Below are 16,515 nucleotides of genomic sequence, written 5' to 3' on the forward strand. Positions count from 1 at the left end.
GCCTGTGGCCCGAGTGCCCCCGCTCTAGGAAAGGAGGTGAGGCCCCGCTGTCTCGGGGCCTCTCCAAGGGGTTCCCCTTGGCCTATTGCAGAGTAGTCAGCCACACCTGTGAGGGGGAGCAAGGCAGGGCTCCTGGCCTGGCATTCCTAACCCACCCACGTTCTCTTCTCTCAAGAACGGCAGCTTCTGGTTCCGCTGCATGTACATGCTGCTCTGGGGCAAGTTCGTGCTGTACAAATATGTCACCTGTTGGCTGGTCACGGTGAGGAGAGAGGGGTGGGGTCACAGGAGACCAGCTTGGGTAGAGAGGGGTGGGGTCACAGGGGATGAACCTGTTGGGGGGTAGAGGGGCGGGATCACAGACCACCTGCCAGGAGAGGGAGCCGGGTGGCGGTGGGACTCTGATGGCCCGGCTCCCTCAGGAAGGCGTGTGCATTCTGACGGGGCTGGGCTTCAATGACTTCGACGAGTATGGGGCCGCCAAGTGGGATGCCTGCGCCAACATGAAGGTGTGGCTCTTTGAAACCAACCCCCGCTTCACGGGCACCATTGCTTCTTTCAACATCAACACCAACGCCTGGGTGTCCCGGTAAGTGCCCCGGGCAGGGATGTGTCACCATTTCTTCACCTTTCCCCACTTCAGGCAGACCCCTCCAGGCACTCTCACACCCCCAGCCATGCCCACTCTTGTCCCAACTCAAAGCCCCCCAAAACATTCCTATTATGTTTCAAAAACAGAAACAAGGTAGTTAGCGGCCTGGGTACAGGGCTGGCCCACCACACTCTCCGCTGCAGCCTCGGCACCAGGCAGGCCATCTGTCATCATCCATTGTACCAAGCGGGGCCCCAGCTGAGCGTTTGTTCAGTCTGTTCTCTGCCTAAACCGTGACTCATCAGCTTGGCTGCCTTTCATTCTAAAGTGACCAGAGCACACTGCCTTCCAGCCCCACTGGGGGCGCCAGGAGGCAGGATGGATCTGAGGCCCATCCTCTCTCACCCTTCTCTCCAGCTACTTCTTCAAGCGACTCAAGTTCCTTGGAAATAAAGTTCTATCCCAGGGCCTGTCATTGCTATTCTTGGCGCTCTGGCACGGCCTCCACTCAGGGTACCTGGTCTGCTTCCAGATGGAGTTCCTCATTGTTATTGTGGAGAGACAGGTGAGCCTTCAGGATGGCGGGCAGAGGGGCCCTGAGCAGAGGAGCAAGTTTGAGTGAGCTTGTTCGTTCCTCCCCAGGCTGCCAGCTTGATTCGAGACAGCCCGGTCCTGAGCAGGTTGGCCTCCATCACCGTCCTGCAGCCCGTCTACTATCTGGTGCAGCAGACCATCCACTGGCTCTTCATGGGTTACTCGATGACCGCTTTCTGCCTCTTCACGTGGGACAAGTGGATGAAGGTAGCCAGGGGCCTACCCACCAGGAGGGGAAGGGACTGCTGAGAGGTCAGGCAGGCAGCGGGGAGGGGGACAGTTCCAGGCTGTCATCTACCGCGGAGGCTGCGTGTCCCCACAGGTGTACAAGTCCATCTATTTCCTTGGCCACGTCTTCTTCTTGAGTCTACTATTCATATTGCCTTATGTCCGTAAAGTGATGGTGCCGAGGAAAGAGAAGTTAAAGAAAATGGAGTAATTCCTGGTAAGTACACCTCCCTACAACTGAGCGTCAACCATCAGGTCACAGAAGACAGCCACAGACTGGGATGGGGCGAGTGACAGGTAGTCCTGGGAAGATGGGGTGAACCTCACAGGGCCTGGCTTCCAGAAACACAGTATGGGGCACTGACTGCTCTGAGGGGTGCCCAGAGGGAGCTGGAAGGGCTGAGGCCCAGGCACCAGGAAGTGATGCCAACTGGCCTCCCACTTTCTCCCTTCGCAGGTGGCCCACAGCAGGACTGGCACACCAACGGCCCGCCTCCCTTTGCAGCACTCCTCCCTGGAGCACAGAGAACCAGAAACCAGGGTTTGGGAAGACGGGGCTCCCCAGCTGTGCCTCTGCCGCCGGCCACATCTCCATTTGGGGCCAAAGGGGAAACTCTCATGGGAGGAGCAGAGGGGCCCACATCCCTCCTCTGGGCTCCCCCATGCACGTTGCCTTATCTCTTCCCCCTCTAGCCAGGAACTTGTGTTTTTCTTCTGCCAATTTACTATGATTGTATCTGTGCCGCTGCCTCCACCCCCCCATGGGGGGAAGGGAGGGGCAAGGCGCCGCCTGCTCCACTTTTCTACCTTGGACTGACTGTACCACATAAAATCACTTCAGTTCGTTTGGTTTTTCACGGCTGGCGCCCCGGCTACTTTCTTTCAAACTGCCCTCCACGTGTGCCAAGGCTGAAACAATCAGGGCTCCCTCATTTAGGGCACCAGACTGCAAACACCGTAACCTCACGGGTCTTCCTGAGGTCTGAGGGATTACACCAGGTCACAGCATTGCTGCTGAGTTTAGGAACTCTCAGAGGACAACCAGGTTTACAAGAACAACGTTTATAAAACAAACAGATAGCAGGCGTACAGCCTGGACTTCCGCAGACCCCAGTTTGGGTGCGGGGGTGGGGGTCTTCCAGCAGTCAACTGAGGACGGGGCGGGAAGCAACATTTGCAGTGTCTGTTGGGACCGGGCTCTGCTGTCAGATGACCCCCCACGCTTCTTCAAAGGCGGTGGTGACTTTTGCACAGGTGAGGGCAGCAGAGAGCGGGTAGTTGCTGATGGACACCATCTTCTCTGTGTACTCCACATCTACCTGAGGAAAGAGCATCGGTCAGCGCCTCGGTCGCTTCATCACAGGTTCAGCCCTGCTTTAGGGCAGAAAAACTGCCATCTCATAGCACTGTTTACCACCAGTGTGGGCAAAGGATGGAGAGGACTAGTTCCAACCGTGATGCACACCCCAGCGTTCCTCACAGGATGCGCCAGGGGCAGGAGGTGGAGCCCCCTCAGCTTTCTCCTTACCCTCTACCTCCCAACTCTAAAGGATCATCAAAATGCTGAGTGCTCTCGGGATTCTGTGCTAAGCTTCAGCTCCGTGAAGGATCTGAGAGTTGAGCCCAGGCCTTACCTTGCCATGGGCAAAGGCCCCCACCACAAAGACAATGGGGTCACTGCTGGGCGCCAGTTCTCTCACATCACTGACGACTGGGACAGAAAAAGAAGTGCCAATTTTCATACACCCAACTGGGAAGTGGTCTGACACTGGATTCTTAATCACCTAAAGAAAAATAAATAAATAAAAATCAGCCCCAGAAACATTCCCAGAACACCACCTCCAACCAGTAGGTAACAACACCTCACCTTCAAGAGCTTCTGGGGGCCATCAGCAGCTCGAACACTGAGTTTGTGTAAAAGCTGAACTAGGACGGAAAAACAGAGTTGAGAGCTAGGTGGAGACCCAGCTTCTCATGCCCAGTGATTCAACCAGAAAACCCTTAGGTGAGCTGGGTTCCACGTGTTCCATGCATCCACACAACTGAGATGTTCTCAACAAGCAGCTGCCAAGCACGAGGCTGGTTGTGCAGTGACAGGCCCCTCTCCCTTCTCTGCAGCCGGGAACCCACGTACATGGGAAGAAAGTGCAGACCCCTGGTTCTGGAATCAGGTCACCTGACCCCTCCCCCACCTAAAAAACTCCACACTTTATTCCCCTTCCTCTTCCTCCTTCCATCAATTCTGCCAAGTTTCTCTCTCACCCATGAGGCCACAAAAGCGGTCAAAGGTTCTGGGAATTCGAGTCTGGGGGTTCACTTCAATCAGCACATTCTTCTGCGTATGGATGTAAACCTGGAGCAAGCCCGCCCGGTTCAGGGGACTGTCCATCAGCATCAGTAAACTCTGAGGGAGGTGAGGTGGAGACCAGGGCACAGTCAGGACAGAAAAGAAGCCCCACAGCTGCCTTACCTTCTGTCCAGAGGCCCCAGGGCCTGAGCTCCGCCCCTGGAGTTACCTGGTGAGCTATGTCCGGCCTCACTTCCCCAGGGTCCCGGCCATTCTTCAACAAGATGGACTTGTGCTTGTCACAGTTGAGCAGCTCATACGTCTTCCCCACCTGAGAACAGGGAACAAGAGCTACATAAGCTGCTTTTCCCTGGAATGCCGGTTCTCAAAAAGGGGTCCCCAAACCAGCATCATCTGAAAACTTGCTAAACAGTCAGATTCTCAGGCCCATCCCAGATCTATACATCAGATACTTGAGGTGGGGTGCCCAAATCCTGCAGGGGATCCTCTGTGCCCACATCTTCCCCGCCCCCACCCCCATCACTGATCTTGGAGGAAAGAGGGAGGAAGAGGGCAGCCTATGATTCCACACACTTTAAACTGGATCTAATTTTAAAACCTATGGTTATCAAGCAAAGCCAGTGAGGGGTTCTGGAACCAGGCAAAAGTTAGGTTACTGAGCAAGGCTGAATGCTTGTTTACCACAAAAGCATTACATGCACACTGGGCAAAACATACATGGTCACTACCCTCAGTCTGCTTAAAACAAGCATGCACAATGTGAAGAGCTGCAAATTTGAACAGGAAGAAGTGTGAAAACTCTAATAAGGCCAGAGGTAGTGTAATCAAGGAACATTCTCAGAAGTAAAAGAAAAGGGGGGTGGTTCCAGGTTTAAGATGTGTGAGCAACAGCTAAAAGAAACAGTTGCAAACTGGAGCCCTGAGGAGCATTAGGGTGGTTGGTAAAAAGTTTTAAGTGCAAATACAGTTTTGAAAGGCTAAGTTTTTATGTATCAATACAACATTTGTATGTCTGGCAACATTTTGAGCTATGACTCCAAAAAGTTTAGGGGAAGAGGCATATAAATTTTGAGATTAACTGAGTAAGTGACATAAAAATGTCACAGAGAACAAAAACAAAGGGCCAAGAGCTAAGTCCACGGAACACTCTTGTATGTATCTGCGTGCTCAGTTGCGTCCAATCTGTGACTCCATGGACTGCAACCCACCAGGCTCCTCTGTCCATGGGACTTCCTAGGCAAGAATGTTGGTGTGGGTTGCCATTTCTATTCCAAGGGCATTCTTAATTATAGAAAAAAAAAAAACTTCTTGAATAGATGAACCTAGTTTTGACTCATTAGTTATAACCAAGGTTTTGTTCTTTTAATGGAATAGAACAGAAAACATCAGAGTAATTCAAATGCAGTCATGGTAGATAAAGGACTATGAAACTTTCTCCTCCACATAGCTGAGTGTGCACACTGGCTCACCGTGCAATTTTTTTCTTTTTATTGTGGGCTGTGGTTAATAAGCTTGAAAACCACTAATTAGAATAATCAAAGAATGAATACCATGTGTATTCTGTAGTAGGTACTGGAGATATAAGAATTTTTAAAACCTTATTCTCTGTCCTTATTATAGCCTTCTAGTGGAAGAGACAACCAACCACATGAATATTTAATTCAAATTGTGATAAACATGAAGGAAAACTAAATAGTTCACTAAAGGATTATGAGGACCTGGTTTATACCAGGAAGGGAATCATTTCTATGAGAGAGTAACATTTAATAATTGAAGAATGAGTAACAGAATCAATAATCGTCCAATGAATAAACATTAAGTAGGAATTAATGAGCCAAAGAGCTGAGTAAAGGGAGCTCGCAGTTACACAACATTATCTGCAATCGCCTTAAGGTATCAGAGAACTTAGTGTTTTCAAAGAGCTTAGAGGAGGCCAGTGAGGCTGGAGTACAAAGAATAAATGGAGAGGGGACTTCCCTGGTGGTCCAGTGACGAAGACTCTACACTCCCAATGCAGGCGGCCCAGATTAGATTCCTGGTGGGGGAACTAGATCCGGCATGCCACAGTAAAGATCTCATGTGTCACAACTATGACCAAGCACGGCCAAATAAATTAAAAAAAAAAAAAAAAAATTGGGCAGGCTGATGAGGCTGGCAGAAGCAAGAGGTACCAGCACAAGGAAGGCAAAAGCTAACAGTACAGAAGACTTTAACTTCAGCTTCAACGTCAGCAATGGATTTTATCACCGTTGGAGTATCATTAATAACAACTGGCCTAATTTACTCTGGAGTATGTTCTAGAAACTTTTAATTTAGCTACAACCTTTTCAGCTTCTTAATAAGTAACCTGAACCAGTAACAACTAATTCCAAGTGACAAAGATTATTCTAAATCCTTTACACACACTAACTCCTTTAATCCTCCCAACAATCCAGTAAAATAGGTACAAATACCATCATCCCCACAGAACATACCAGGAAACGAAGTGGTTAAGTGAATCAGATCTAACAGGCTGGAGGAATGACTATGTGAACCTATAATTAGGTTAGAAATATCAATTATAGAAGAAAATGAAAGGAAACCTGATTAGCTGGTCATTTAAAAAGTTTTCTAACTGCAAGCTTAATAAAGTGCCACAGTGGCTGAGGAAAGAAAGATGGAAAAGAATTGCACCTAGATTACTACTTTTAAAGCTCTTTCATTACAATACCCCTGCAAAGTCTTAACTGAGTTCTACAAACTGACTACAAACTTCTCAAGAATCAGACTCTTAAAATAAGTGTAAGCCCCTGGGTTAAAATTCAGGTCTGACTTCTCAACTTGTGCTATTTCTTCTGGCTCTACTCAGTGAACAAGTTTAGCTCTAAAGGGCAAGAGAAACAATGTCAAAAGGAATGAGAACACTGCATAAAGTTTTAAGAGGGAACTTCCAGATTTATTTGGGAGAAGAGCCAAATGATAGGTAAAAATAAAGACGTGAATGTACTGATAACCTGATCCACGCAGTGTTTTGAAATGTATAGTAGTAATAAAGGAGAATGACAGACATGTTTCAACGAACCTAAACACTAAGTCCTTACAAATAAAAGGGTGGGCCGACTGAGCTAAAGGGCCTCTTGATGAAAGTGAAAGAGGAGAGTGAAAAAGTTGGCTTAAAGCTCAACTTTCAGAAAACTAAGATCATGGCAGCTGGTCCCATCACTTCATGGCAAATAGATGGGGCAACAGTGGAAACAGCGACTGACTTTATTTTTCTGGGCTCCAAAATCACTGCAGATGATGACTGCAGCCATGAAATTAAAAGACGCTTGCTCCTTGGAAAGAAAGTTATGACCAACCTAGAGAGCATATTGAAAAGCAGAGACATTACTTTGTCAACAAAGGTCTGTCCAGTCAAGGCTATGGTTTTTCCAGTACTCATGTATGGATGTGAGAGGTGGACTATAAAGAAAGCTGAGCACCAAAGAATTGATGCTTTTGAACTGTGGTGTTGGAGAAGACTCCTGAGAGTCCCTTGGACTGCAAGGAGATCCAACCAGTCCATCCTGAAGGAGATCAGTCCTGGGTGTTCATTGGAGGGACTGATGTTAAAGCTGAAACTCCAATACTCTGGCCACCTGATGTGAAGAGCTGACTCATTGGAAAAGACCCTGATGCTGGGAAAGATTGAGGGCAGGAGGAGAAGGGGATGACAGAGGATGAGATGGTTGGATGACATCACCAACACAATGGACATGGGTTTGGGTGGACTCCATGAGTTGGTGATGGACAGGGAGGCCTGGCGTGCTGCGGTTCATTGGGTCGCAAAGAGTCGGACACGACTGAGCGACTGAACTGACTGACTGAGCTACAGTAATTACCTCTGCCCAGTAAACTTGTCTTGGGATGAACCGAGGAACGACACGAAGGACGAAACCTCTCCCCTAAGACGACTTTGGGGTTAGGATTATCACAGAATCCTGGTAAATCAATCGGAAGCAAGGATGTGAGCGGCACAGAGATTCAAGAGCAAAGAAAACGAGTACTACCAACTCAGGATGTTAAACGAAGAGGCAGTCGATTAGGCCACTCCTCCAAAAGCATGTTTCACCCGTCCCTGCTTTCTCCATCCATCACCCCCTGAGCCCACCACCCTCACCACACCGGATCCCATCCTATCGATCCACTAACTCTCCATCTCCTAGTCCAAGTCTACCTTGACAGTCTCCAGACTGGCTCCTTCCAGCACCACAATGAGCCTACGGCCTCCGATCTTGCTACCCGCCCCAAGTCGGGGCCGCTTGGGCGCCACAGCATCCCAGTCCTCTTCCTGCTCCGCAGCCCGGCGCTCACGAGGTTGGAATGCACCACTGGGCGCAGCCATCTTGCATCCGGATCGGAAATTGTGTAACGTCCTTAAATTGGCCTCGAGCTCGCCCCAATCTCCAGCTTCCTTCCGTCTGCCATTTCGAAAGTGGGCGCTCGGAAATGGAGACAGCTCGAGGTCTAGCGCTCGCGAAGCCTCTCTGGGAGGGCAGGGTTCCAGAAAGGGGCTGGACTTCCGGATGCGTACTTCCTGTGCGTCCAGCTCCGGTCCGCCGTTGGCTGCGGGGAGGGTTTAGAAAGGAGCGCACTTCCGGTGCCCTTTCTCCCGCGAGCACCTGGGGCCCGGACCCTCGTGTAAAGGGTGCCATCCTTAAGCGGGAGCGCGGTAGAGACGGGCCGGCACCCCCTTCTTACTACTGGTGCCGCCGGCCTCAGGACGGAACATGGCCCAGAACTTGAAGGACTTAGCGGGCCGGCTGCCCTCCGGGCCGCGGGGCATGGGCACGGCGCTGAAGCTACTGCTGGGGGCCGGCGCCGTGGCCTACGGTATCCGCGAATCGGTGTTCACCGGTGAGCAACCTGCGCCCGCTCTCCGGACTCCCGCCAACCTTCCCTGGACCCCTTCCCAGCCCCAGCCCCACCGAGGCCCCGCGCTCACCCAGCCCCTCACCCCGCCCCACCAGAAGCTGACACGTACTCTGAGCCCGGCCTGGACTGACTCCCACCCCTCTCCCTGCAGTGGAAGGAGGGCACAGAGCCATTTTCTTTAATCGGATCGGAGGCGTGCAGCAGGACACCATTCTGGCCGAGGGCCTTCACTTCAGGTAATGGCGGGCAGAACTGACTGACCCTGACCCATCACCCTTGAACGTCGACCCACCAGTACCTGTAGTAAGACTGACAGCGAGATTCAGCGCTGCCTTTTCCCCTTCTCACCCCATCTCCCCGAACAGTGGTGCTGCCCAAATCTCCAGCAGCACATACTGTTGTTTTCTGAAGGGAGAAGACAGTTTCTCCTTGACCGTGGTCATTAAGAGGAGAAGCAGGTCAAGAAACACGTGGTGAAGGAAAACCAGGCAGAACTAGTGAAATCGCAGCTTCCTAACCCCTATCCCTGTTCCCTTCCCTCCAGGATCCCCTGGTTCCAGTACCCCATCATCTACGACATTCGGGCCAGACCCCGAAAAATTTCCTCCCCCACAGGCTCCAAAGGTAGGTCTGGGCAGTGGGACATCCCTGACACTAAACACGGGAGCCTGGTCAGAGACTGGGGAAGATGGTAGTGTCAGATCTCTTGGGCTTTGGCTTCCATTTCTGCAAACAAGGTGTAATAAAAGCACCTGCTCCAGGGATTAAAGCAGTACATTCTGGACATGCTGTGCATTTGCTCGTTTTCAAGTGTTCCTCCCCCTAGTGTAAACTCAGTAAGAGCATTGTTTGTCTTTTGTCTTATTCACTACCTAGGTCAAAGCCTCGCTTTAAAACCTTTCTTTAACTGTTTGATTTATTAATCTACTGGTACATTCTGTTCTGGGGAAACTTGGTCTCACCTATTCCCTCCTAGACCATTCACAGATGTGCCTTTGAGATTCCCCAGATCAACCCTTACACAGACACACACACACACACACACACACACACACACACAATGAGGCAAGTAGCTCACCTGTAATGTACTTTTTTGCGTTATCTTCAGTGAAGGTTTCTTAAATTCCCAAAACCCTAGGCCTTAAAAGTAAAGTATCCACAAAACAGTCTTTGTTCCCAAGTCCTTACTGTCTAGTTCAGGAGACTGGTGATAACGATACAATGTAACAACTTACAGTGAAGCCTCAAAAATAAAAGAAAGCTTTTCTGGAGGAGAGGCCATGGGTAGAGAAGATTTGACCATGGACAAGTATGCACTTGGCCTATGCTGAGTCACCTCTCGTCAGCCTCCTTACTCTCCGCCCAAGGCCGTTCTGGGCCACAGGGCATTGCCCTAGGTAGCCAGAGAAGCACGCACAGGAGAAAATGCCTAGGCAGGGCGGCTTTGCCGAGAGGCCAGGTGAGCCCCCATAGCCTCGCCCAGCCACTGCTGACCTCTTTCTTAGACCTGCAGATGGTGAACATCTCCCTGCGGGTGCTGTCCCGACCCAATGCCATGGAGCTGCCCAGCATGTACCAGCGCCTGGGGCTGGACTACGAGGAGCGAGTGTTGCCGTCCATTGTCAACGAGGTGCTCAAGAGCGTGGTGGCCAAGTTCAACGCCTCCCAGCTGATCACCCAGCGGGCCCAGGTCTGACTCCAGCTCCCCTTCCCTCCCACAGCATCAGCATTTCCCTCCGAAGCCACGTGGACGAGCTTTTAGGAAAGGCAGCCCATTAGGAAAGGACTGTAACCTGAGGTCCCATACACCCAAAAAGCCATGCTGATGGCCAGTGTGGGGAACGAGGGCCAGGCCTGGTTAGTGTCAGGCAGGGAGGGAGAACCGTGGTCTAGACCCGCACACACGGTTTTGGAAAGAGTGGAGCTTAGGAGTCCGTGTGACCGAGGCCTCTCCAGCTTTGCGGGCTCAGTGAGGAAGTCGGAGAGCCTCAGTGTGCCCCTGCGGTGTTCTGGAGAGCTGGGATTCCCGTGGTCACGGCAGCACGCCTTCCTTTCAGTTCTCCGGCCCCCTCAATGCCCCTCTCCCGTCCGCCCCCGCCCCCGCCCCCCAGGTGTCCTTGCTGATCCGACGGGAGCTGACCGAGAGGGCCAAGGACTTCAGCCTCATCTTGGACGATGTAGCCATCACCGAGCTGAGCTTCAGCCGCGAGTACACGGCCGCTGTGGAAGCCAAACAAGTGGGTGAGTCAAGCGAGGGCGTCCAAGGAAGCAGGCAGGCGCGACGGTGTTCCCGGTGCCTCGCGTCCCCGTGACCCCAATTCTCTCCCGCCACAGCCCAGCAGGAGGCCCAGCGCGCACAGTTTCTGGTGGAGAAGGCAAAGCAGGAACAGCGGCAGAAGATCGTGCAGGCGGAGGGTGAGGCCGAGGCGGCGCGGATGATATCCTTCCACAGAAGCGCTCCCAGCGCGGCCCCTCCCCTGTAGGCTGGCTGATGAGACTTAAGGCGAATGCGACCTGTGCCCTTCGACCCCTGGGGGCGGGGGCTTCGAGTGGGATCTGAGCTTGGTGGGGCACCCCAAGGCTGGCTCCCCGCCATGAGGCAGATCAACAGCACGGCTGGCCTCGCCTCCACGTCCGCTGCTGCCTCCAGTTCCCGGCAGCTGCCTGCAGGGAGGCCGACAGGTGGGGCTGGACACGAGCCACGTGAGCGCAACCTTGGATCTGACAGCCCAGGGGAGGGCCGAGGGGAGGAAGTAGGCAGGACCGGACCCGATTGAGATCTGGCCTCTTGTGGCCCCTTAACTGCATCCTGCTCACTTGGGAGAGGCCCTGAGCAAGAACCCAGGTTATATCAAGCTGCGCAAGATCCGGGCAGCCCAGAACATCTCCAAGACGGTGAGTGTGCACACTTGAAGGGAGGGAAGTAGAGTCTTCCTTGTTTAGATTTCTGTTCAAATTGGCTTGTCTGATACTCTGTCTCTCATCAAAAATTACTCCCCTGGGCTCCCCTGACCTTTTGTTCATGCCTTTTGTGGACCTAACCCGTCGTCATTGGTCGTTGCTTTGGATCCCTGAAAGAGCACAGAAACCAGGGCGCTCATCCTGGCGTCCCTGTTCTAAACCCCAGGTGTTGCGTCAGTGGTTATTAAATTGCAGGGGTAGGAATCAAGGTCTTTTTTGCCTGGTGCAAACATTTGTCTCGTTTCCTGCCCTGTAGATCGCCACCTCACAGAATCGTATCTATCTCACTGCTGACAACCTCGTGCTCAATCTACAGGATGAAAGTTTCACCCGGTGAGAGACAGGGCCTTCACCTGGCTCCTCCACACAGATCAGGGGCCTGAGTCTGGCTGCTCGGGTTCTAGAACCTGTTACTAGCCTACTCATATGACCCTGGATCAAAGTTAGAAAAGTGGGTGGTTGATAATTCCAACCTTGAGTCTCACAGGATTGATTTTATGAGATCAAAAAAGATTGTTCGTTTAAAAAGTGCTTTAATTGTAAAGTTCCCTTTAACCAAAAAGCAGTGAAAGATGATATTCAGTCCTTGTCCTGGGGAGCTGCTCTGGGGCACCGAAGCATGCTAGGAAGACAGAGATGAGACCTGGCAGTGGCTGAGGGAGCAACTCTCTTCCTTCCCAGAGCCCGAGACTCCGGCTTCCAGCAGGCTTGCCTTTTTCTCTTGGGAGGGAAGAGGGGTTAGAGCTGGATGGGGCCTGAAACTTGTCAATCACATGTACCTTTCTTTTGTCTTTCTGTGTTTCCTGTTCATGTGGTGACCTGGTGTCCACAGGGGAAGGTAAGTAGTGGACAAAACCTTGTTGCTATGGGGTTTATCTCCCAGTACCTGCCTTTCCCCCACCAGCTCCCCTTTCTCACCTTCCCACCCACACACCCTTGGCCGGGGAGGAGGGGGTGGCCTGAGATGCTCTGCCTCTCACAGGGTGTTCCCTAATCATGTCACCATCTGTCTCATTTCCACAGTGACAGCCTCATCAAGGGTAAGAAATGAGCCTGGTGACCAAGAACTCTGCCTCCAGGGAGGGAGTGGAACTGTTTCTGCCCTGGTGTTTGAGGAGGAACCTTGGGGCCCACCCCACCCCCACCCCGCTATCATGAGATGGTACCTCTGCATCGCTCCTCCCAACCCTTCTGATGAACAAAGACTGAGCGCTTCTGGGGCAATGACTTTCCTCCCTGTGTTGGCCAGGGGTTTTGGGACAGTGTGATTTCTCAGTGATTTGCTACTGTGTTGATTCCTCCCTCGTGGTCCGGAGGTGATAACCACCACCCCAGGAATTCTCAATAAATTTTTATTACTGAAGCTGAAGTCAAAGCCTCCTGGTGTTTGAATGAGGTCGGGAAGGCACGCATGGGGAAGCAAACATGCGCACGCGCACACCGCGCCCTCCCGGGTCCTTCTCCGTCTCTGCCAGCAGAGGGCACGAGGACGCTGGCGGGGGCAGGTCGGGAGAGCCAGGCCACCTGCTCTCACCCTGTAAGCCCGCAGAGCAGGAATCAAAACAGGACCAGGGTGGGAACCGCGGGCCTTGGGGTCGGGGCCCAGCTGCACTCCCCGCCCCGCCCTCCTAAACCGCATCTCCCCTTTGTTTACCAACATCTCCTTTTCTAAGGCCGGAGCAGCTGTGGCTTTGCTGAGCTAGACCAAAAATCTGATGATCCCAACGGGAACTGCTTCCTTGGTAACAGGGGTCCACGCAACTACGGGGAGACCACTTGAGCACGGGGTTACGTGCTCAAACCCCCGCCCTGAGAATCATGTCACCTGCCCAGGCTGCCCGCACTTCTCAGCCAGGGCTTGCCCTCTGGAGGTGGGCTTCACTCCCACAGCCCTGCCCCCACCCCCACCCTCCAACCCGCAGACCAGGCGCCTCCTTCCTCGATGCTGCCCTCACTGAGTGGGCAGAAAAAGGAGCCCACTAGCTGTGCCCACGTGCCACCTCACTCGTGTCCCATCCCTTGTATTAAGGGAGACAGGGAAGAGTGGGAACCGGAGGATGGCCGGCACCTGGGGCAGCAGTGTGTGCACAAGTCAGGGAGGTCCTGATGACGGGGTTAGAGCCGGGGCTCACCCTCAGCTGCTTCTCGGCTTCTGAAGAAATTAGATTAACTGCCCCCTGCTCACTGTCATGAAAGGGACAGGGAGACAGGGAGACAAAGCCCTAAGCAGCTGGGAGCTCCAGGGGAGAGGTGAATGAGCCAGAGTCCGGTCCACGCTTTCATTTCCCTCACATCCCCGAGGCAGGAAGGGGATGGAAGTGCCCAGAGAACCAGCGATGTGTCCAGATCCCCTGGGGCTCTGAGGCAGCCATTTTGATTCCTCCTATTGTTTCCTTTCCTAGTGACTTCCCCATCTCCCCAAGGGTAAAGGTCAGAGGTTGCTGGTCCGGAGGCCTCCGTAGTCTTCAGGCCTCCCTGAAGGTCATTGCCGAGGGCACCAGCCGGGGGCCATCTTTACCAGACAGTGTTAGGAGCTTCACCATTAGACCATCCAACACTGTGCTGGAAGATGGACCCAGAGCCGGTCACAGACATCCAGGCTAGAGCTGGCCAGTCTCTCCAGGGACCCTGGCGGCGGACCAGCTGAGGTCTCTTGAAGGTCTTCGAGCCGATCCTAAACTCCAGTTCAGCTGTGGGTCCTAGACCCTCCAGATGACAAATCTCACTGGGTTGGGGGAGGGGCTGGGGCCACTGTGTCCCTTCTGTGGGCAGCCAGCCAGCCAAGAGCCACCTCTCTTGAGGCACCCTCCGCTCAAGAAGAGGGGGCCTCCAGGGCTGGGGCAGGGGGTTTGGGAGTGGGGACGCCAGCAGCTGTGCGCAGGGAGCCCCTGAGGCGGTGGACGTCGCTGGCACTGAGACAGGGGCCTCCATCATTACCCGGCAGTATTAGAGACTCCCAACCAGCACCCAAACACTGCTGGGTAAGACGAGGGCCCCCACCCCGCCACCCATCCAGAGCCAGTCCTAGGCCCAGGCCCCCATCCCCCACCACTGGCGTCCCTGGGGACACTTCCGGGTGAGCCTGCAGCGGCCACCAGCCCCACCCTGGGTTGTTGATCCACTGAGGCCCAAGCAGAACTTCGGAAGCCCCCAGACCATCTCTTCTCCACCCGGAGCCCCTACCCCACCACCCCCAAAGCCAGTCTCTGCCCTAACACATCAGCTCCGTGCCCTCAAACCCCCTCAGCAGTCCCTAGCCTGGCCCCAGGACACCCTCCCGGTGGTCTTTACCTGTCACCAGGCCGCCTGGCCCCCAAAGAGCATGGGCCACGGAAAGCAAGGGGAATCAAGGCCTAGGATTCAAGGCCTCGGAGCCGCCCTGGCTCCACTCTTCCTTCTTCCTTCTCTCCTGCCGGGCAGCGCAGGCTCCTCACCTGGGCCCCGCCCGCCGCCCCTGCGCACAGGTGTGTCTGCCCGCCATAGGCTGCACCCCGCTGCCTTAACCCCTTCCTTCCCAGTGCCAGCTGCAGGCACCTCCTCCGAGGCCTAGTCACCCCACCGGAGGCCCCCAGCCTTTGCCGCAGTCTCTCCTCTGCTACCTGCCTCCTTGGATCCGGGGCCCAGGCCAGGGAGGCCTTGTCACCAGAGGAACAAAGGACAGGACTGCCTTTGAGCCCCTTCTCCTTCCTCCTTGGGCCTCACCCCACAGCCGCTCCTGCCCCCCCCCCACCCCCGCCAGTCCTTTCCCCTGAGTCCTCTGCCAGAGATCCTGAGGTCAGAGGGGACTCAGCTCTGCAGGGACTGGGTTCGACCCCCGCCCAGAACATCCCGGCCTGCGGAGGGCAGGGGGGTCTCTGAGGGGCACCTCCCTGTCCTCACCCCTAGTGTTGGGGCCTCTGCCAAGAGTCCCGAGTTCCTGGCCAGAAACCTCTGCACTGACCCAGACAATTGGAGTTCTGAGGGCTTCTGCAGCCCTGGCTGCAGTCCCCCACTCCACTCTTCAGAAGGACCAGGCACCTCACCAGGCAGAGCCACCCCTGGACCCACCCCTGGACCCACCTCGAAGCCCAGGAGAAGCCAAGTCCCAGCCTCCGGCAATTAGCCCAGGGCGGTTCGAGGGGTGGGACCTGCCTTTCTTTTGTGCAGCTCGGCTGGGATGAAAGGGTTGCTGGGAGAGGGGCCCTGAGGCCCACAGGTGATGCTCCACCCTCGCACCCCCTGGAGGGTGACAGCTCCAGGGAGCTGAGCTGCCTGCGGAATTGCCCAATCCCAGCTCTCGGCCCCCACCCTTGTCTGTGTGCCTGCTAAGCTGCTTCAGTGGTGTCCCACTCTTTTGTTGCCTGCCAGGCCCCTCTGTCCATGAGATTCTCCAGGCAGGAATACCGGAGTGGGTTGCCATGCCCTCCTCCAGGGGATCTTCCCGACCCAGGGATCGAACCCAAGTCTCTTATGTCTCCTGCACTGGCAGCTTGGGTTCTTTACCACCTGGGAAGCCCACCTTGTTTGCTTCCTTCTTAATTCTTGTCTACTTATTCTCTGTTTGTGGACTGTTTCTGGGTCTGCCTTTCCCACCAGTCTCATCAATTCCACAATGACAGGAACAATCGGATCCACCATCTCGCCCCACCACTGCTCCAGTGCTGGGGACGTGGGGACACTCAATACAGAAAGTGTCCGCTGAGCAAAATACCCACCCAGTCTCAGCCGGCCCAGCGGCAGGGAACCGGGCATTACCAAGTGGGGCTCTCTCAGGCTCAACTCCCCAGGAGACCAGCACTTTCAATCAACATAAAGCCTTAACACGAAGCAGGACTCATTGTTGTCCACTGCGGACACACAGAAAGTGATCAAAAATAAAACTAGGGAAGCCTGGTGGCTCAGTGGTGAAGAATCCGCCTGCCAATGCAATGGACACAGGTTTGATCCCTGGACCAGGAAA

General features: G+C 54.0%; 3 protein-coding genes, 1 long non-coding RNA gene and 2 other non-coding genes across 8 annotated transcripts in view; 2 read left to right on the plus strand and 4 right to left on the minus strand.

Moving 5' to 3' along the window:
• LPCAT3 (lysophosphatidylcholine acyltransferase 3) overlaps nt 1-2,271 on the plus strand; it is a 33,572-nt gene extending 31,301 nt beyond the window's left edge. The window contains exons 8-13 of the mRNA XM_005680925.3: nt 176-262; nt 423-589; nt 1,010-1,157; nt 1,235-1,393; nt 1,509-1,631; nt 1,872-2,271. Coding sequence (XP_005680982.2) covers nt 176-262; nt 423-589; nt 1,010-1,157; nt 1,235-1,393; nt 1,509-1,625 — 678 coding nt within the window. The 3' untranslated portion in view covers nt 1,626-1,631; nt 1,872-2,271. The remainder of the gene's footprint in view (nt 1-175; nt 263-422; nt 590-1,009; nt 1,158-1,234; nt 1,394-1,508; nt 1,632-1,871) is intronic.
• On the minus strand, nt 2,092-8,243 carry EMG1 (EMG1, N1-specific pseudouridine methyltransferase). 3 transcript variants are annotated; one of them, XM_005680923.3, is made up of 6 exons: nt 7,918-8,243; nt 3,931-4,032; nt 3,677-3,818; nt 3,282-3,340; nt 3,049-3,198; nt 2,092-2,729 (listed from the first exon to the last, which is right to left on the minus strand). In XM_005680923.3, exons 1-6 carry the CDS (start codon nt 8,083-8,085, stop codon nt 2,445-2,447), a joined length of 906 nt encoding a protein of 301 aa, XP_005680980.2. In that variant the 5' UTR covers nt 8,086-8,243; the 3' UTR covers nt 2,092-2,444. The 3 variants fall into 3 exon arrangements, with proteins under 3 accessions (XP_005680980.2, XP_013819708.2, XP_005680981.1); XM_005680924.3 differs by having other exon boundaries at nt 2,461-2,733; XM_013964254.2 differs by lacking the exon at nt 3,677-3,818 and having other exon boundaries at nt 3,885-4,032; nt 7,918-8,182.
• Nucleotides 8,293-12,945, plus strand: PHB2 (prohibitin 2). Its single transcript, XM_018048542.1, has 10 exons — nt 8,293-8,597; nt 8,767-8,851; nt 9,160-9,239; nt 10,121-10,305; nt 10,727-10,856; nt 10,950-11,053; nt 11,433-11,510; nt 11,833-11,909; nt 12,409-12,414; nt 12,600-12,945. Exons 1-10 carry the CDS (start codon nt 8,471-8,473, stop codon nt 12,625-12,627), a joined length of 900 nt encoding a protein of 299 aa, XP_017904031.1. The 5' UTR covers nt 8,293-8,470; the 3' UTR covers nt 12,628-12,945.
• Nucleotides 12,874-14,992, minus strand: LOC108636064. Its single transcript, XR_001918111.1, has 2 exons — nt 14,868-14,992; nt 12,874-13,337 (listed from the first exon to the last, which is right to left on the minus strand). It is a non-coding gene; the product is annotated as an uncharacterized LOC108636064 (long non-coding RNA).
• Nucleotides 14,074-14,163, minus strand: MIR141 (microRNA 141). Its single transcript, NR_129589.1, has one exon. It is a non-coding gene; the product is annotated as a microRNA 141 (primary transcript).
• Nucleotides 14,493-14,578, minus strand: MIR200C (microRNA 200c). The gene has a single exon (NR_129641.1). It is a non-coding gene; the product is annotated as a microRNA 200c (primary transcript).

Source organism: Capra hircus, chromosome 5 (genome assembly GCF_001704415.2).
Source record: "Capra hircus breed San Clemente chromosome 5, ASM170441v1, whole genome shotgun sequence".
NCBI lineage: Eukaryota > Metazoa > Chordata > Mammalia > Artiodactyla > Bovidae > Capra > Capra hircus.

What these genes read in the sequence shown, in the direction of transcription:
- PHB2 (XM_018048542.1), top strand. Translation starts at nt 8,471, where the DNA reads ATGGCCCAGAACTTGAAGGACTTAGCGGGCCGGCTGCCCTCCGGGCCG. An exon ending in TGATCACCCAGCGGGCCCAG is followed by an intron (nt 10,306 to 10,726) that starts GTCTGACTCCAG and finishes CCCGCCCCCCAG; the next exon opens with GTGTCCTTGCTGATCCGACG. An exon ending in CCCAGAACATCTCCAAGACG is followed by an intron (nt 11,511 to 11,832) that starts GTGAGTGTGCAC and finishes CCTGCCCTGTAG; the next exon opens with ATCGCCACCTCACAGAATCG.
- EMG1 (XM_005680923.3), bottom strand. Translation starts at nt 8,085, where the DNA reads ATGGCTGCGCCCAGTGGTGCATTCCAACCTCGTGAGCGCCGGGCTGCG. An exon ending in GGCCGGACATAGCTCACCAG is followed by an intron (nt 3,819 to 3,930) that starts GTAACTCCAGGG and finishes CACCTCCCTCAG; the next exon opens with AGTTTACTGATGCTGATGGA. An exon ending in GGGCCTTTGCCCATGGCAAG is followed by an intron (nt 2,730 to 3,048) that starts GTAAGGCCTGGG and finishes TTCCTCAGGTAG; the next exon opens with ATGTGGAGTACACAGAGAAG.